At 43.4% G+C, this 20,903-nt stretch overlaps 1 protein-coding gene across 1 annotated transcript in view; it reads right to left on the bottom strand.

Annotated features, from left to right (window-relative positions):
• The window catches only part of kcnq3 (potassium voltage-gated channel, KQT-like subfamily, member 3), a 498,083-nt gene that overhangs the window by 143,314 nt on the left and 333,866 nt on the right, over positions 1-20,903 (bottom strand). Inside the window, exons 5-7 of the mRNA XM_068030852.1 lie at positions 20,324-20,467; positions 18,097-18,207; positions 10,070-10,165 (exon numbers count right to left, since the gene is read on the bottom strand). Coding sequence (XP_067886953.1) covers positions 10,070-10,165; positions 18,097-18,207; positions 20,324-20,467 — 351 coding nt within the window. The remainder of the gene's footprint in view (positions 1-10,069; positions 10,166-18,096; positions 18,208-20,323; positions 20,468-20,903) is intronic.

The raw sequence follows: 20,903 nt of genomic DNA on the forward strand, positions 1-20,903 counted from the left end.
AAGCCTTCACATCCTTCCTAAAGTGCAGCGCCTAGAATTGGAAACAATATTCCAGTTGAGGCCAAACCAGTGTTTTATAAAAATTCATCATAACTTCCTTGCTTTTGTAATTTATGCCTCTAGTTATAAAGCCCAGGATCCCTTATGACTTTTTCACCACTTTTTCAACCTGCCCTGCCACCTTTTAATTTGTGCACCTATATCCCAAGATCTCTCAGTTGCTGTACTCCATTAGAATTGTACCCTTTATTTTATATTGCCTCTCCTCATTCTTCATACACTTCTCTGCATTAAATTTCATCTGCCACATGTCCTCCCATTCCACCAGCCTATGTCCTCTTGAAATCTGTCACTATCCTCCTCACAGTTCACAATACTTCCAAGTTTTGTGTCATCTGCAAATTTTGAAATTGTGCCCTGTACAAATATATATCAAGAAAAGCAGTACCAACCCCTGGGGAACCCCATTGTATACCTTCCTTGAGTCTGAAAAACAATCGTTCACCACTACTCTCCATTTCTTGTCACTCAGCCAACTTTGCTTCCATGCTGCCACTGTCCCCTTTATTCCAATGGCTTCAACTTTACTGGCAAGTCTGTTATGTGACATTTTATCAAATGCCTTTTGTACACCACATCAATCACATTATCCTCATCAACCCTTCCTGTTACCTTATCAATAAACTCTATCAAGTCATTTAAACATGACTTGCCTTTAACAAATCCATGCTGGCTTTCCTTAATTATTCCACACTTGTCCAAGTGACTCTTAATTTTGTCCCGGATTATCATTTCTAAAAGGTTTCCCACCATCAAGGTTAAACTGACTGACCTGTAGTTGTTGGGTTTATCCTAACACCCTTTTTTAAACAAGGGTGTAACATTTGCAGTTCTCTAGTCCTTTGGCATCAACCCTGTATCCAAGGAGGATTGGAAGATTATGGGCAGTACTTCCGCAATTTCCACAATTACTTCCATCAGCAATCTCAAATGCATCCCCTCCAGACCTGGTGACTTATCAACTTTGTGTACAGCCAGCCTTTCCTGTACTTACTGCATCAATTTTTAGCCCATCCAGTATCTCAATTATTTCTTCTTTTACTGTGACTTTGGAAGCATCTTCTTCCCTGGTAAAGGCAGATGTAAAGTATTCATTTAGTACACCCATGCCCTCTGCCTCCATGCACAGGTCTCCTTTATGGTCCCTATTCACCCCCACACCTCCTCTTACTACCCGTTTACTATTCATATGCCTATAGAAGACTTCTGGATTCCCTTTTATGTTAGTTGCCAGTCTCTTCTCATATTCTCTCTTTGCTTCTCTGATTTCCTTTTTCATTTCCCCTCTAAAACCTTCTATATTCGGCCTCGTTCTCACTTACGTTACCAACCCAACAACTGTCAAACATCCATTTTTTCTGCCATTGTACTCTATCTCTTTTGTCATCCAAGGAGCTCTGGCTTTGGTTGCCCTACCTTTTCCCCTTGTGACAATGTACCTTGACTGTACTCAAATCACCTCCTCTTTAAAGGCAGCCCATTGTTTGATTATATTTTTGCCTGCCAATCTTTGATTCCAATTTACCTGGGACAGATCTGTTCTCAATGCACTGAAATTGGCCCTCTTCTAATTAAGCATTTTTACTCTAGATTGCTACTTGTCCTTTTCCATAGCGAATCTAATCCTTATAATGCTATGATCACTATTTCCTAAATGTTCCCCTATTGACACTTGATCCATTGGCCCATTCATTCCCCAGAACCAGATCCAGCAATGCCTCCTTCCTTGTTGGGACAGAAACATACTGATCACACTTCAGAAACTCTTCCTCCTCTCTGCCCTTTACACTATTACTATTCCAGTTTATAGTAGGAGAATGAAAGTCTCCCATTTTCACTACTCTATTGTTTTTGTACCTCTCTGTAATGCCCCTGCAAATTTGCTCCTCCATATCTTTGTTAGTAGCCTATAAAATACAGCCAGTAGTGTAATGGTACCTTTACTGTTTCTTATCTCTAACCAAATAGATGGACATGGTCACCCTACAGCTATAAAATGTGCAGGAGGTGAGGGAATGGGTGGAACAAGACACACGTAGTTCAGGAATCCCTATGTTAGTGGCACTTGCTAACCAGTTTTCAATTTTCAATACCGTGGAGGGTTACAACACTTTGGAGGAATGCAGTAAGAATCAAACCCCACAGGCGATTTGACTGGACACAGGGGAAAAAGAAATAGAAATGCAGTAGAATTGGAAACTCCATAGTTAGGGGCATAGACAAGTGTTTTTCTAACCACAATCATGATTCCCGAAAGATATGTTGACTCCCTGTGCCAAGGTAAATAATATCACTGAGTGGGTGCAGGATATTCTGCAAGGGGAAATGGAACAGTCAGAAGTCATGGTCCATGTTAGAACCAATGACATAGGTAGAAAAAGTGTTGCAGTCCTTCAGGCAGAGTTTAAGGAGCTAAGAAAAGGATTAAAAATAGGACCTCAAAGGTCGTAACTCAGGATTACTCCCAGTGTCATGTGCTGGTGAGTGCAGAAACAGGAAGATAGTGCAGGCAAATGAGTGGCTAGGGGCATTGGGACTTGGCAAAGGGGCACTTGCACAAGATGCACCTGCACAATTCCAGGACCAATGTTCTCACTGAGAGGTTAACTAGTTCTGATGGGGAGGGTTTAAACTAATTTGGCCAGGGGTGGGTGACCAGAAAATAGCAGAAAGGAGGAGAAATAAGATCAGAGGACAGAGAGATATAACAAGCAGCAAAATTAGTAATCTCCCAATAATTGCATGGACCAGATAGAGGAAAATAGCAAAAGGATGAAAGAGGTATGAAATTGCAGGTATGTCAATGTCCATAGTTTAACTAATAAGCTTGGTGAGCTGCAGGCACAAATTGCTTCATGGGATTATGATGTGGTCGCATTAACGGAAACATGGGGCAGAACTTTCTGTTGGGGGTCAGGAACCCAAAGTCAGAACCATTTCCAGGTCTAGACCCCGCTTCAGGGGGGATGTAGTCACAGCCAACAAATTTCCCTGTGGTGGGCTGCTAATTGGCTGGAGGGCAGGTTTGGCAGCCAATTAGTAGTGGCAAGGGCAAGTTGGAAGCAGGACTCTTAAAGTGCAGGCTCAATTTAAAGGCATGACAGCAGCTATTACTGTGGCAGCTGTTTTACATTGCAATGGAAGCTTGAGGTCAGCAGGAGGAGAGGCAGAAGCCTGACACCTGAGGCAGGGCTGCCCCACGGTTTTCTGATGCAGCCCTTGAGGCTATGTTGGAGGCAGTGAGAGAGAGGTGAAAGGTCTTGTTTCCATAGGGTGTCAGAAGAAGGCCCCTAACCAAACTAGGCAGGCCTGTCTGGAGGTGGCAGAAATGTCAGTAGTGTTGTCCAGAGGAACTGGGTGCAGTGCTGCAAAAGGTTAAATGAACTCCTTTGCTCTGGCAAGGTTGAGTGCAACACAACACCCAGATGCAAGGCCTCAAGCTCTGCAGCCACCAGCAGATACACCAGCTGAGCAGCCTGAGGGGGCATGGTGCTCCTGAACATGGGAGAACTGTCTGCCCACGATGATCACTAGTCAGCAATGCCCAGAGACCTTCTGTTGAGGATCTGGCATCACTGATATATGCAGATTCTTATTTAAATGAGCCACTGGCATTGGTCAGAGCGGCCAACCTTTTCTCTCTCTCTTTTGTCCTTGCAGGAGAAAAGGGCGCATAATTCATAGGAGAGGGTGCACACGGGAGGAGAAGTGTCCCACTCGCAGGTATGGAGGAGGCTGCAATGGAAATCGCCAGGGTGGCCCCGCATGGCCAAATGGGCGATGGAGAGATGGGAACACCAGCAGGAGAGGGTGAAGAGATATTGAATTCTGTAGATGAAGGGGATGGAGTGCACTCCACCCCATCCAACAGCACGCTAAAGCATCAGCTGCACTGTGAAGCCTCAGCTCTGCAGAGGCTTCTGCTGTCACCGGCAAGTTCTCATGATGTCCTTCTTGTGTCCCCCACAGGGTCACTTGTGGAGGGAGAATGTGAAGGTGCAGCAGGATCACCGGGGCAGCTGAAGAATCTGAACCACTGTCACATCATTCAAGTGCACCCTTCACCAGCGCAGATATACTCACATCGGTGGGTCTTCACGAGTCGTTAGAAAGGGTGGTACTGGGTGAAGAGCACAGCACTAGTGAGCAGGGGGAGGTGACGGAGGCAGAGGCAGCTGTGGGCAGTCCCCTTTGGAGGATGGAGGGCAGACACAGCCCTGCTCAGCTGGGCACAGATGCAGGGCCTCGGGAGTCACAGGCAAGGCAACTCTAGTTTGACCAACAGTGAGACATGTTTCTCCACATGTCAGGGTTCCCTGCGGCAGTGCAAAGTCATGGGCTGAGAATGGAGGAGTTCATTCAGTTCATATGCACCACCATGGCTCAGGGCTTTGAACGCATGAGCTCCTCCATTGAGAGAGTGGCCATCCTCATGGAGAGCCATCTGCGGCAGCACTCTGAGTGGATGCAGGAACAGTGCACTGACATGCAGAGAATGCATGCAACACTCTGCAGTACTGACAGTTCAGTGGCACTGATGGCGCAAAGAAGTATGGAATGGATGCCAGTTGTGCCCCAGTTGGTGGTCCCCTCTAGCGATCCAGAGCGCCAGCAAAGGCCTGAGTCAGTCACCAATGAGGATGAGGATGCCACCCCTCATGGTGTGCCATAATTATCGGCCTCCTTGGCCCTACTGTCTGAGGGATGATCTATGCAGCAGGGCCCTGTGACAGAGCATGCACCAGCGCCTCTGATGTCTCCCCACTGGCACATCCACAATGAGGACAACTGCTATGTGCATCTCAGCTGCAAGCAGACAGATGTAAGCAGGCTGCCTCCACCTCGTCTGAGGCCACCAGGGGAGCACCGCATAGAAGTGGCCGAGAGCGAAGGACACCACCTCCTAAAGGCCTGCTCAAGTCACAAAAAAAAACCTGACCCGAACCTGACAGAACCACATCGGACCCGAGCCTGACCCGGCCCAAGTCCTTCCATTTCCCCCCCGACCCGAGCCCCACCCATCCCGAGCTCGACCCGACCACTGCAATGTCCCCTTTACTTACCTTCCGATTCCCAATCTTCAGGAAGCTGCAGCATGAGCGTGATGACATCATAGAGATGCTCACTCACTCACTGCGCAGACTCAGAGTTTCCCTGCTTGACGTCATGGACTCGCAGCTCAGGTCAGTTTTTAACTTTTAACAATTACTTGCAATTCTTGCTGTGTGTGTCCGAACTGGACCCGGCCTGACCCGGACCCGGCCCGACTCGGACCTAGCCCGACCCAACCCAAGCCCAAAGGCTGGACCCGGAAGAGCGGCCCGACCCGACCGAACACGGCAAATGTCGTCGGGTCACGTCCGGTTCGGGTCGTGTAGTAGGCCTTTACCGCCTTGGTCAGAGCACTGAGTGGTTCACTGGGGTTTATTTCACTTAATAATGTGCACTTTGTAATTTATTAATAATGCTGTAAATGTTGAGACATGATCCCAGATGTGTCAGTTTTCATTTTTTAATAGCATGACTGCAAAAGAGGCAACAAGTGGTGAAGAGAAGCTGTGATCTTTGAACGGAGACAGTGAGACTGCTGCAGAAGAGCATCATGCATTGGTGGTAAGAATGGATCTATTGTGCCTTCAACGGAAGTGTTCTCATAGGCAGCTCAAAGCGAGTTCCAGAGCATGCAGTCCTGTGGGTTTAGAAGCCCTCAGGTGAAACGTGCCTGGATCAGATGTGTCCTGGCATTCATGTCATCCTGAACCGGCACTGGCCACCTCCCTGCTCAGCATGGGCACTGTTCTGCTCTGCATTTTCTTTCTCCTCCTCTTCCTCCAATGAACTATGTTGATGGACCGCTTCATCCTCTTTAAGGTGCACATCTCTCTTGAGGGCCATGTTATGGAGAGCACAGAAGACCACCACAATGAGCGAGACCCTTGCAGGAGTGTACTGCAGGGCGCCACCCGACCAGTTTAGAAGTACAATGGCCTGCTTGATGGTGGTCCTTATGAACAGATGGCTTCAGCTGTAGTGCCTCTGTGCCTTCGTCTTTGGATGACATAAAGGTGTGAGTAGCCATCTCTTCAAGGGATATCCCTTGTCCCCTAGAATCCATCCACAAAGTTTTGGTGATTGAATGAAGAGCTGCGGCCTGGGTGCAATTGATGATGCCCTGCACCTGCAGGAATCCAGCGGTGGAGGCGAATCTCACTGCCCTTTGGTGTCTGTGAGGCACCATCTGTTTGAAACTGTTATGCACTGCCCAGCTTGTGTAAATAGGGCATCAGTGACCTGTGAGATCCAACGGTTGTACTGCTGCTTGAGAGACACCATCAAACACCGCTGCCAATCCTAGGAAGGAGCCAAAGGCAAAGAAGTTCAAGGCCATGGTAACTTTAATAGCTGGGCATGGTGAGCAGTATGGCAAGGTCTGAGGTCTTCCTCAATGAAGGCACAAATCTCAGTTAGCATCTGCCTAGATAGGTGCAGTCTCCTGTGGCACAGATTCATTGATATGTCCAGGTAGCTGCTTCTTCTTGGTACACTCAATGCTGAGGGTATGGTCTTAGTTGCCCCACATTCCTCTCCTCTGCCCTCCTCAAGCCTGGGGCTCTGCATTTGCTCCTGAGGATGTTGCTCCTCATCACTATCTCCAAATACCTTAATCCCAAGTCCAGCTTTTGCCTTGTTTGTGGTCAGCTGCACTCACAATGCTTAGTGGACACCCACCACCCCCCACCCCCACCATGGCCCCGTGATTCCTAAAAGGTCACAACCCCCTCCAGTGAGCGAGCACTTACTCTGCTAACTCTGTTCACCCAATGGAACCTGTGTGCCAATGGATGAGTGCCCCTCTCAGCTGTGCACCCGTCTATGGGCCCACCTAATGGAATAGCGCTGCCATGTCTGGCTCCCCAATGTGCTGTCACTTCCTTCCACTTGGACTGTTCCTGATCCATCGTGTAACCCATGTGTCCCAACAAAAATTCCAAACTGACCCTTGACAAGCTGACAACAAGCTCTTTAATGAGCTCAATTGGTCAATAATCTGAATGGGGTGGGCTGCCAGGTCCCACCTTCTGCCCTCCTGAGCAAAATCATTGACCGTAAGAATGGCGACAGCAAACCAGCACGACGGCTTTTTCACGCCTTCCCGCCTCCGTTCCTGCCCCCATTGGCCTATGAAAATCCTGCCCATGGTTCAAACAATCCCAGGAATGGGTTCTTAATATTCCTGGTTACCAAGTATTCCGGAATGATAGAGAACGACAAAGAGGATGGGTATGGCAGTATTGATAAAGGATAAAGTTTCAGTTCTAAATAGAAAGTATACACTAGATGGTTCTAGGCCTAAATCTATTTGGTTTGAGTTGAGGAACCGAGGGGAAGCTGTTAACACTGTTGGGAGTTTTCGTTTTAATAGAGCTACAAATAGTGAGAAGAACAAAAAATAGACTAGTAATAGTAGGAGACTCTAATTACCCTAATATAGACACAGAAAATATAGTGCTGAGGGTAGGGAAGAAGAGAAATATGTGTAAAGAGCAACTTTTATGATCAATATGTCTCCAGTCCAGCAACGAAGGAAGCAATGTTGGATCTGGTTCTAGGAAAAGAAGTAGGGTGAGTGAAGTGTGTTGCAGCATGAGATATTTTAGGCAACAGTGACCACAACATTATTCAGTTTCAAGTTATTAATGAAACAGACCAGAAAATATCAAAGGTAAAAATGCTCAACTGGGGAATTTCAGTGATTTAAGAAGGGATTGAGCACAGTTAGATTGGAAAAGGTGATCGCAGGGTAAAACAGTAATGGAGCAATGAAAGGCATTCAGGAAAGGAACAGTTCAGGTGCAAACTAGGCATATTCCTTTGGAGGGAAAAGGTGGAGTATCCAAAGTTAATGCGCCCTGGATGACAAAGGAAATAGTTAAAATAAAACAGAAAAAGGAGGCTTATGACAATGTCAGGAGCAAGATTCAATTAATAAGCAGGAAAATAATGGAAAGTACCAAAGGGGATTGAAAAGTTAATATAGGAGGCAAAGAGAGATTGCAAGAAAAGATTAACAGGCAACATTAAAGTGAACCCTAAAACATTTTGTAAATATGTAAAATGTAAACAGAAAGTTAGGGAAAAAGTTTGGCCTATTAAGGACCCAAAGGGAAATCTTCATGTGGAGGCAGAGGACAAGGCTAAAGTACTAAAAGAATACTTTACATCTGTTTTCAAAAGGAAGTGAATGATGAGAAGGTTACACTAAAAGAGAGAGAAGTTATGGGTCAGCAGTGCAGTAGATAAAGAAGATGTACCAAAAAACTATTCTTGAAAGTTGGGAAGTCACCCGGTCAAAATGAAATGTATCCTAGGTTGCTGAAAGATGCAAAGGTAGAAATAGGGGAGGCATTGGTCACAATCTTTCAATCCTCTTGGATACAGGAGTAGTGCTGGTGGACTGGAGGGCTGCTAATGTTATGTCACTATTCAAAAAAGGGGAGAAGGATAAACCAGAAAGTACAAGCTAGCCAGCCTAACATCAATGCTGGGAAAGTTATTTGAAACCATTATCAGGAACAAAATAAACTTTCATTTAGAAAGGCATGGGTTTTCAAGGAAGAGCCAGAATGGAATTGTTAATGGCAAATTGTGTCTGACTAAGTTGGTTGAATTCTTGGATGAGGTAACAGAAAAGGTTGATCAAGACAGTGCGGTAGATGTTGTGTATGTGGACTTTTGGAAGGCATGCAACAAAGTGCCATATCGAAGGCTTAGTAAGAAGATGGAAGCCCTTGGAATTACGAGGAAAGTGGCAGTACGGATACAAAATTGACTCAGTGACAGGAAGTAAAGGGTGGTGGTAGATGGATGTTTTCCAGATTTGGAGGTTGTTTGCAGTGGTATTCCCCAAGGATTAGTTTTGGGTATATTACTCTTGCAAATTTTTATAAACGACATAGACTCGGGTGCAGGGAGCAGCATTATAAAGTTTACAGATGATACAAAGCTTGGTAAAGTAGTAGATAGTAATGAAGATGGTTATAGGTTTCAGGATGGTAAAATGAGCAGAAACATGGCAGATGGTGTTCAATGTGGAGATGTGTGAAGTGATGCACTTTGTGAGGACTAATATGGAAAGACAGTACACTATAAATGGCATGATTTTGAAAAATGTAGACGAGCAGAGAGCCCTCAGTGTTCATATACACAAATCTTTAAAGATGGCAGGGCAAGTTGATAAAATGGGGAAAGAAAGCATATGAGTTACTTGACTTTATAAGAAAAGGAATAGAATATAAGATCATCTTAGCACATTATAAATCACTGGTTAGGCTTCAACAAGAGTGGACGATTCTATGCAACACACTTCGGGAAAGATGCAAAGGCCTTAGAGGAGGTTTACCAAGATATTAACAGGGATGAGGGACTTCAGTTATGACGAGAGGTTGAAAAGGTTAGGACTGTTCTCCTTGAAACAGAGAAGGTTAAGCAGTGACCTAATAGCAGTTTTCAAGATGATGAGAGGTTTTGATAGAGTCAGTAGAGAATAAGTATTTCCTCTGGTGAGTGAGTCAATAACTAGAGTTCATAGATTCAAAATCATTGACAAAATATCTAGAGGGAAGATGAGGAGAATTTTTTTCATTCAGAGTTGCTTTACCTGAAAAAGCAGTGGAGGTTGATTCCATTATTAATATTACTAAGGAGTTGGGCAGATACTTGAGGGTGAGGAAATGACAAGGTTACAGACAAAAAGTAGGTGGGACTAAACACAACTTCACTTCAAAAAACCAGCAGAGGCATGATGGGCCAAATGTGCTGTTAAGTTTCTATGACTCTACGAAGGCATAATTCACCTCATGTCAGAACAGCCACTAACACTGAAAACAAAAATCAGTCATTACTGGATAAACAGCATAGTCACCACACCAGTTCTCCTTTCATATGATTAAAATATTGATTTCAGTTTCTTCTGTAACTGTAACAGTGTTTTAGGACTTAACCACCAGACCTGGATCAAGCTTGCTGCAGGATTTCTTCTTTTTTCAAAATGCTTTTGACGATGCTGCTCCTGAACTTTAAGAGCCAACCCTGAGCCAAGAATACCCTTATTAAAGAAAAATAAACATTATGAAATTCTGCAAATAGGAAAGAAATCAAGCCTAAAATCAATCTTACACTTAGTAAGATGTTTCAGTCACTCTGTATTTATATAAACGCTTAAAATATATGAAATAAAATTCCTAATATTCATGCAATGTAACCACAACAATTATTATTTAGAACCCTTGAGTGGTAGTAAATATTATGAGTTAACAGACATTAATTCATAATTAATAACAGTCATTAAAGCATGTAACAGCTACAGTAAGATACTCAAAGACCTGGGGGTTAATTTTCATCTTCACTGCATGGCTGGTAATCTGACGGTGCAGATCGCTATAAAACATATCCTGTTCCGCCATTCAAATATGTCATGACTGATCTGAACATCAACACAGAATCACAGAACTGTTACAGTGCAGAAGGAGACCATTCGGCCCATCATGTCCACACTGGCTCTCCGAATGAGCAATTTACTCAGTTCCATTCCCCCGCTTCTTCCCATAACCCTGCACATTCTTCTTTTTCATATAACAGTCTAATTCCCTTTTGAATGCTTCAATTGAACCTGCCTCCACCACACTCTCAGGCAATGCATTCCAGACTTAACCACTCACTGTGTGAAAAAGTTCATCCTCATGTCACTTTTGCTTCTCTTATCAAATATTTTAAATCTGTGCCCTCTCGTTCTCGATCCTTTCACAATTGGGAACAGTTTCTCTCTATCTACTCTGTCCAGACCCGTCATGATTTTGGATACCTCTATCAAATCACTTCAGAGCCTTCTCTTCTCCAAGGAAAACAGTTCTAACTTCTCCAATCTATCTTCATAACTGAAGTTCCTCATCCCTGGAACCATTCTCAGGAATCTTTTCGGTACTCTCTCCAATTCCCTCACATCTTTCCTAAAGTGCGACACCCAGAACTGGATGCAATATTCCAGCTGAGGCCGAACTAGTGTCTTATACAAGTTTAACATATCTTCCTTGCTCATGTACTCTATGCCCCTATTAATAAAGCCCAGGATACTGTATGCTTTATTAACTGCTCTCTCAACCTGTCCTGCCACCTTCAATGACTTATGCACATATACACCCAGGTCCCTCTGCTCCTGCACCCACTTTATAATTGTACCCTTTATTCTATATTGTCTCTCCATGTTCTTCCTACCAAAATGAATCACTTCACATTTCTCTGCATTGAACTTTATCTGCCACCTGTCTGCCTATTCCACCAACTTGTCTCTGTCCTTTTGGAGTTCTACACTATCCCCTCACAGTTCACAATGCTTCCAAGTTTCATATCATCAGCAAATTTTGAAATTGTGCCCTGTGCACCAAGGTTTAGTTCATTAATATATATTGGGAAAAGCAAGGGTCCCAACACTGACTCCTGGGGAACTCCACTACAAACCTTCCTCTAGCCCAAAAAACATCCATTAACTACTACTCGTTTCCTGTTACTCAGCTAATTCCGTACCCATGTTGCTACTGTCCTTTTTATTCCATGAGCTATAACCTTGCTCACAAGTCTGTTGTGTGGCACTGTATCAAATGCCTTTTGAAAGTCCATGTACACCACATCAACAGCATTGTCCTCATCAACCCTCTCTGTTACCTCCTCAAAAAACTCCAGCAAATTAGTTAAACCTGATTTTTCCCTTAAGAAATCCATGCTGGCTTTCCTTAATTAACCTACATTTGGAACTGAGGAAATTGCTCTTTCAGAGAGCCAGTGCAAACATGATGAGCCGAATGGACTCCTTCTGCACTGTAACAATTCTGTGATTGTCCATGTGACTATTAATTTTGTCCCGAATTATTTTTTCTAGAAGTTTTCCCACCCCAAAAGTTAAACTGACTGGCCTGTAGTTGCTGGGCTTATCTTTATACCATTTTTGAACAAGGATTTAACATTTGCAATTTTCCAGTCCTCTGGCACCACCTCCAAAGATTGAAAAATAATGGCCAGTGCCTCGGCGATTTCCACCCTCACTTCCCTCAGTATCCTTGGATGCAACTCATCTGGTCCTAGTGCTTTATCCACTTTAAATACAGACAGCCTATCTAATATGTCCTCTTTATCAATTTTAAACCCTTCTAGTGTCTGTATTACCTCCTCTTTCATCATTGTCTGGGTTGCATCTTCTTCCTTGGTCAAGACAGATGCAAAACATTCATCAACTCCATTTCCCCGCCTTTGCTCCATATCCCTTGTTACCCCGACCTAACAAAAATCTATTGATCTCTGTCTTAAAAAATATCAATTGACCAAGCAGCCACAGCCTTTGGGGCTGGGGGGTGGGGGGGGGGGGGGTGGATTTCAGACCTCCAATACCCTTTGTGTGAAAAAGTGTTTGCCGATTTCATTCCCAAATTGCCTAGCTCAAATTTTAAAATAATGCCCACCAGAAGAAATCATTTCTCCCTGTATCTGCCCTATTGAGTTGTTTTATCATTTACAATACTTCAGCTAGATCACCCCTTAACCTTCTAAACTCAAAGGAATACAACCCAAGTTTATACAACCCGTTCTCATAATTTACCCTTTAAGCCCCGGTATCATTCTGGTGAATCTGCACGGCAACCCATCCAAGGCCAAAATGTCCTTCCTGAGGTGCAGTGCCCAAAACTGAATGTAATACTCCAGATGGGGTCTGACCAAGGCTCTAAAGAAATGAAGCATAACTTCCTCTCCTCTGTATTCCAACTTCCTTGCAATAAATGCCATCAGTCCACTAGCATTTTTGTGCCTGTCTACTTGCTTTAAAAGCTTGTGTGCTTCGAATCCTAAATCTCTTTGCTTATCTACAGTTTCTAGTCTATTACGATGAGAAAATACTCTGATAACAGATCACTGACCTGAAACGTTAACTCTGCTTCTCTCTCCACAGATGCTGCCTGACCTGCTGAGTATTTCCAGTACTTTCTGTTTTTAGCTCACTGTTATTCAGCCTGGCTGCACCCACTACAAAAGTGATACTAATTTACCTTTAATTGTCTGAATACAACTTTTCACTCAAATAGTGCTTAGAATTGTACCCTTTATTTTATATTGTGTTCCCATGTTATTCCTACCAAAATTTCACAAGGTGCCATAAATATTTTGACAGAATGGAACACACATAAAACTGCATGAGGTTTTAAATTAATGTCTGACTTCTGGTTAATACTGTCAAGTTTACTCCGCAATTAACTGTTTCCTATTGAATAATCTTATACGAGTTTCTCCTGCACTGCTCTTCTTAATGCATCAGCAGTTAGTAATCTCAGTGTTTCCACATGAGGGAGCTATAGGGCAACATTCTAAATTTGAATGTAACAAAAAAGGTGCCAATGCTGCAAATCTGGAATAAAAAACAGGAATGCAAGAAATATAGAGCAACTGCATCTGAAAAGAGAAAAAACTTTCTGAGCGATGTTCCTTTGGAAGCTAAACGAGCCCCTTAATATTCTGAAACAAGCAGAACAACAAAGCAAAATGAATGCTAGCTTCTGTTACAGAGAAGCAGTTAATGGTTTTAATGGGCAGCAGTAGGATTTTAAAAAGCTAGAAGTGGTGAAAACTGATGGTATATAAACAAAAATCATCTCAGTGAGGTGATGAAAAGGCATTGAAGGACAGAAGAGTATGAAAATATTTAAGTATAGAATTTTAAGTAATGTCAATAATATGATGAAATGACATAGATGAGAAAGGGCTATTTGGTCCATCAAAGCTCATTACTTCTACACCGATCTCTCCCAATGTATTTTGAGGTCCCCAATGTTTTTGCCTGCTAATCTGCTTGGCAGATTATTCTGAGCATTTAATAGCTTTCAAGTACAGTTCTTCCTGATATATATCCAGGTCGAATTGATTTTTCATTAATTTATATTTATGTCCTGATCTTCTTTTCCTGGACTGCTCATTGAACATCTAGCACTGAATGTGGAGAAATTTCCTCCAATTAAATATTGGGAAGACTGAAGTCATTGTTTTCGGGCCCTGCTCCAAACTCCGTTCCCTAGCTACCAACTCCATCCCTCTTCCTGACAACTGTATAAGACTAAATTAGACTGTTGGCATCTTTGGTGTCATATTTTGATGCCACATTGGATTTGGTACTGGGTAATGAACCCGGCCAGGTGTTAGATTTAGATGTAGGTGAGCACTTTGGTGATAGTGATCACAATTCGGTTAGGTTTATCTTAGCGATGGGCAGGGACAGGTATATACTGCAGGGCAAGAATTATAGCTGGGGGAAAGGAAATTATGATGCAATTAGGCAAGATTTAGGATGCGTAGGATGGGGAAGGAAACTGCAGGGGATGGGAACAATCGAAATGTGGAGCTTATTCAAGGAGCAGCTACTGCGTGTCCTTGATAAGTATGTACCTGTCAGGCAGGGAGGAAGTTGTCGAGCGAGGGAGCCGTGGTTTACTAAAGAAGTTGAAGCGCTTGTCAAGAGGAAGAAGAAGGCTTATGTTAGGATGAGACGTGAAGGCTCAGTAAGGGCGCTTGAGAGTTACAAGCTAGCCAGGAAAGATCTAAAGGGAGAGCTAAGAAGAGCGAGGAGAGGACACGAGAAGTCATTGGCGGATAGGATCAAGGAAAACCCTAAGGCTTTCTATAGGTATATCAGGAATAAAAGAATGACTAGAGTTAGATTAGGGCCAATCAAGGATAGTAGTGGGAAGTTGTGTGTGGAATCAGAGGAGATAGGGGAAGCATTAAATGAATATTTTTCGTCAGTATTTACAGTAGAGAAAGAAAATATTGTCGAGGAGAATACTGAGATACAGACTACTAGGCTAGATGGGATTGAGGTTCACAAGGAGGAGGTGTTAGCAATTTTGGAAAGTGTGAAAATAGATAAGTCCCCTGGGCCAGATGGGATTTATCCTAAGATTCTCTGGGAAGCCAGGGAGGAGATTGCAGAGCCTTTGTCCTTGATCTTTATGTCGTCATTGTCGACAGGAATAGTGCTGGAAGACTGGAGGATAGCAAATGTTGTCCCCTTGTTCAAGAAGCGGAGTAGAGACAGCCCTGGTAATTATAGACCTGTGAGCCTTACTTCGGTTGTGGGTAAAATGTTGGAAAAGGTTATAAGAGATAGGATTTATAATCATCTTGAAAAGAATAGGTTCATTAGCGATAGTCAGCACGGTTTTGTGAAGGGTAGGTCGTGCCTCACAAACCTTATTGAGTTTTTCGAGAGGGTGACCAAACAGGTGGATGAGGGTAAAGCCGTGGATGTGGTGTATATGGATTTCAGTAAGGCGTTTGATAAGGTTCCCCACGGTAGGCTATTGCAGAAAATACGGAAGTATGGGATTGAAGGTGATTTAGAGCTTTGGATCAGAAATTGGCTAGCTGAAAGAAGACAGAGGGTGGTGGTTGATGGCAAATGTTCATCCTGGAGTTTAGTTCCTAGTGGTGTACCGCAAGGATCTGTTTTGGGGCCACTGCTGTTTGTCATTTTTATAAATGACCTGGAAGAGGGTGTAGAAGGGTGGGTTAGTAAATTTGCGGATGACACGCAGGTCGGTGGAGTTGTGGATAGTGCCGAAGGATGTTGTAGGTTACAGAGGGACATAGATAGGCTGCAGAGCTGGGCTGAGAGATGGCAAATGGAGTTTAATGCGGAAAAGTGTGAGGTGATTCACTTTGGAAGGAGTAACAGGAATGCAGAGTACTGGGCTAATGGGAAGATTCTTGGTAGTGTAGATGAGCAGAGAGATCTTGGTGTCCAGGTACATAAATCCCTGAAAGTTGCCACCCAGGTTAATAGGGCTGTTAAGAAGGCATATGGTGTGTTAGCTTTTATTAGTAGGGGGATCGAGTTTCGGAGCCACGAGGTCATGCTGCAGCTGTACAAAACTCTGGTGCGGCCGCACCTGGAGTATTGCGTGCAGTTCTGGTCACCGCATTATAGGAAGGATGTGGAAGCTTTGGAAAGGGTGCAGAGGAGATTTACTAGGATGTTGCCTGGTATGGAGGGAAGGTCTTACAAGGAAAGGCTGAGGGACTTGAGGTTGTTTTCGTTAGAGAGAAGAAGGAGGAGAGGTGACTTAATGGAGACATATAAGATAACTAGAGGGTTAGATAGGGTGGATAGTGAGAGTCTATTTCCCCGGATGGTGATGACAAACACGAGGGGACATAGCTTTAAGTTGAGGGGTGATAGATATAGGACAGATGTTAGAGGTAGTTTCTTTACTCAGAGAGTAGTAGGGGCGTGGAACGCCCTGCCTGCAACAGTAGTGGACTTGCCAACTTTAAGGGCATTTAAGTGGTCATTGGATAGACATATGGATGAAAATGGAATAGTGTAGGTCAGATGGTTTCACAGGTCAGCGCAACATCGAGGGCCGAAGGGCCTGTACTGCACTGTAATGTTCTATGTTCTATTTGATCCTGAGATGAGCTTCCATCCACATATTTGCATCATCACTAAGACTAGCTCCGTAACATTGCCCGACTTTGTTCCTGTCTCAGCTCATCTGAGCTCATTCATGCCTTTGTTAACTCTAGACTTGACTATTCCAATGCACTCTTTGCTGGTCTCCCACTTCTACTTTATGTAAACTTGAAATCATCCAAAACTCTGCTGCCCCTGTCTTAACTCACGCTAAGTCCTGTTCACCTATCACCCCTATGCACTTTGAGCTACACTGGCTCTTTGTCAAGCAACGTTGTGATTTTAAAATTCCCATCCTTCTTTTCAAATCCTTCTGTGGCCTCACCCTTCCCTATTTCGGTAATCTCCTCCAGCCTCACATACCCTTCAGGATATCTGAGCTCATCTAATTCTAGCCTCTTGAGCATCCCCAATTTTAATCACTCCATCATTGGTGCCCGTGCCTAGGTCCTAAGCTCTGGAATTCCCTCCCTACACCTCTCCACCTGAAACACCATGCTTTCCTCCTTTCAGGCACTCCTACCTCTTTGGCCAAACTTTTGGTCATCAGACTTAATATTTCCCTATGTAGCTCGGTGCCATATTTGGTTTTAGAATGCTTCTGTGAAGCGCCTTGTAACGTTTTATTATGTTAAAGGTGCTTTATAAATACAAGTTGTTGTTGTTTGACACTTTGAAGTAATAACCTGGATTCACTTTATATACCTCACTGAAGTTCCCTTTTAAACCCTTTCCGGATGCTGCATGATAAATTCTTCATGGCTCATCCCATTTACTTGGCATCTGTCTTGCTCCTCTCTGTACCCTTTCTTATTCATTTATGTTTACCAGTCATGGTGCCAAATACTCTTACAGGTATAAAACTGGCACAAAGCATATCCATTTAGCATTGGGCAGTCTGTGCCCAATCTGCACAGGCATTGGTCCCGCTACTAAATTTGTGTTAATTATTTTTCCAGATGAGGAGCAGTGATCACTAGCACCATCTCCACTGATATGTGATAAGTTCAATGGGAAATTATAAGGAACCCAGCGGATTGTGCCAAAGACTGAAAACCATTTGTGCTGTTTCTGCAAGGCTTCTGCTGATCTCTTGCCCAAGTTCCAGTGGGAGAGTGAGATAAATCCCACAGAAACTCAGGACTGCTGTGTCTTATTTATGATGCAGCAGCAAACCTTTGAATGATGTTGGTAAATTGAGATGCCTACTCAAACACCAAGGACATCCCTCACCTTGATGAGAGCTAAAATATAAAATTCACCCACTAATGCAGTTAGTGTTTGGAGCTTTTTTTAAAACTACCTCAACTGGGAAAAAAAGGTTAAAAACTGAGTAAACTTGGGGGTTTCATCTCCACAGGCCTTGGCCTTTCCTCCTTTGTGGAAGTCATATAATAATGTCCGCATCAATCTTTAAAAATTTGTGCTTGTGAGCTGGGGAGAAGTGAAGGATATTGGGCCTATAACCAAGTTTGGATATTTTTCATAGTTTAACATGAAATGATAGCAAAACCAAGCATTGTGGTACTTACAGCTGGCAAAGCAAAAAATGACACTCCTACAAGAGCAAACATTGCAGCTAAAAGGCGGCCTGCCCAAGTCTTCGGTGTCTTGTCACCATAGCCAATTGTAGTTAGTGTAATCTGTACAAAGAAAATCAAAGTTACACAACCAGATATGAATTGTTCCTGGTGCTTGGTGTAGAAATACAATTGTGTTACCTACAGCAGTCTGAGCTAGGATGAAAAGGAAAGCTGCTTATATTGGAAATCTGAAATAAAAACAGAAAATGCTGGAAACACGCAAGGTTCATTGCATTTACAAAGAAAACAGATGGCATAATCTTTTGAACGTATAGATATTTCATTAGAATCTCAGGTGGGAACCCTTGCAGTGAAGTTCAGATCAAGTAGTTTCCGCTTACTGCCATCAATCCTCTGAGAATTGCAGGATTGTTTGTGAGCTGTTTTCAATGAGCATCGTTTAGGTAGCTCACAAGGATAATGGTTTGATTTTGCCATTGTGCTCCTTTATAAAGAGATGGACAAGTAAGCTCATTACAGCTCAGTGAGCCATATAGACCAAAAAGATTCCAGGCTCAATCTTCACTCTGTGCTGGGTCTGATTCTCAGTGAGGTGATGCTAGGCCTATCACAACTGGCCTCAGGCCCCGCAGGCTAGGGAGGGCCAGATCAGCCAGTGTTCCCACTCTTGATTACTACCCAGCAATACCTGCTAGAAAGTATAAGTTAATTTAAAATAATTGGCCAAAGAACTAGATGGGAAATGAGGCAAAATTTCTTCATGCAGAGTATCTGCAAGTGTGGTGGAATCAGATTCCATAGGAATTTGCAAAAGCAATTGTACTTGAAGAGGACTAATTTTCAGAGTTATGGGGCAAAAGATGGGGTGTAGGATTAAAGTGGATAGCTCTTCCAAAGACTGTGTATGATTCTATAAATGCCTATTAAGAACCTCAAAAATTGAGTAGCCCATGGAGATTCACAATCTTGGCTTTGCCGACAGCATTTTAGGCACAGAACAGAACATGCACCAGATATTAGCAGGCATAGAAGCCAGCTGGCAGGATTCCTGGGCTCAGAAATAGCAGCAGACATGCTGCCAAACTACTGCTGGGACATAAGGGTGGTGAGCTGACAAAAATGCTTGCTCCCATGGATTGGGATTTCCTACGTCATTAAAAAGATTCAGTCTCATTATTTAATCCCAGTCACCAAAATTCCAGAAACATGGGAACAGGAGTCAGCCATTCAATTCCTCAAGCCTGTCCCAATATTCAATTGGATCATGGCTGGTCTGTATCTCAACTCCATTTACCTACCTTTGCTCCATATCCTTTAATAACCTTGCGTAACAAAAATGCATCAATCTTGAATTTGAAATTTTCAATGAACCAAGACTCAACCAACTATTTGGGAGGAGAGTTCTGGATTTCCACTACACTTTGTGTGAAGAAGTGCTTCCTGACATCACCTCTGAAATGCCTAGCTCTACTTTTAATGTTACGTCCCCTTGTTCCCGATACCCACACTAGAGTAAATAGTTTTTCTCTGGCTACCCTATCAAATCCTGTAAGCATCTTAAACACCTCAATTAGATCACTCCTTAATTTTACATACTCAATGGAATACAAGCCTAGTCTATGCAAGCTATCCCAGAAAGTTTAGTGACAGCAATCCCAGAAGGCAATCCCAGGGTGGCACAGTGGCGCAGTGGTTAGCACCGCAGCCTCACAGCTCCAGTGACCCGGGTTCAATTCTGGGTACTGCCTGTGTGGAGTTTGCAAGTTCTGCCTGTGTCTGCGTGGGTTTTCTCCGGGTGCTCCGGTTTCCTCCCACAGCCAAAAGACTTGCAGGTTGGTAGGTAAATTGGCCATTATAAATTGCCCCTAGTATAGGTAGGTGGTAGGGAAAATATAGGGACAGGTGGGGATGGGGTAGGAATATGGGGTTAGTGTAGGATTAGTATAAATGGGTGGTTAATGGTCGGCACAGACTCGGTGGGCCGAGGGGCCTGTTTCAGTGCTGTATCTCTAAATATAGGTAAGTGGTAGGGAAATATAGGGACAGGTGGGGATGTGGTAGGAATATGGGATTAGTGTAGGATTAGTATAAATGGGTGGTTGATGGTCGGCACAGACTCGGTGGGCCGAAGGGCCTGTTTCAGTGCTGTATCTCTAAACTAATTAAACATACACTCCCACTGTCCTGACTGAATAGCATCAGTGAGAGCACTTACCAAACCCCACCACAGTGCATCTGCATAGGTATTAAAGTCCTGTGTACTGTTTCTGGCATCATTATCCTCTTTTTCAACCAGGTAAACAAGAAACGAGGCCAGAATGAGTGACAGAAATCCAATGTACCAGGCAGTGATGAGTTCCTGATAAACATGGAAAAGATCTATTAGTTTCTTCAAAGGTCGTAAATACACAATGCCCCACTCTACTGTAGGTGCCATCTTGAAGTACAATGATGTTAATCCACTCAATAAGTAATTTATGTTTATAAGGGCAAATTTCATGTAGCACAGGACAAGTCTGATTATAGACCTCTTAACTATAATCTTCATTTCAGTAAATGAGGGTAATAGGACTAGTCAGAATATTCTCCGTTTAGATGTTACATGATTAATAATGAGTTATTTGAAGCTTTAAGTGATGATTTCATCAGGCAACGTTCTCTCCGCAGAACTCACAGTGGCAGATCCTGTGTTTCATGTACACACACTTCATGTTGGAAAATTCAAAATCAAATTTTAACTGTATAAATGATGAACAGAAAAGTGAAAATTACACTTGCTCACTGATGCTCCTTGA

The sequence above is a fragment of the Heterodontus francisci genome, chromosome 5 (assembly GCF_036365525.1).
Source record: "Heterodontus francisci isolate sHetFra1 chromosome 5, sHetFra1.hap1, whole genome shotgun sequence".
Classification (NCBI taxonomy): domain Eukaryota; kingdom Metazoa; phylum Chordata; class Chondrichthyes; order Heterodontiformes; family Heterodontidae; genus Heterodontus; species Heterodontus francisci.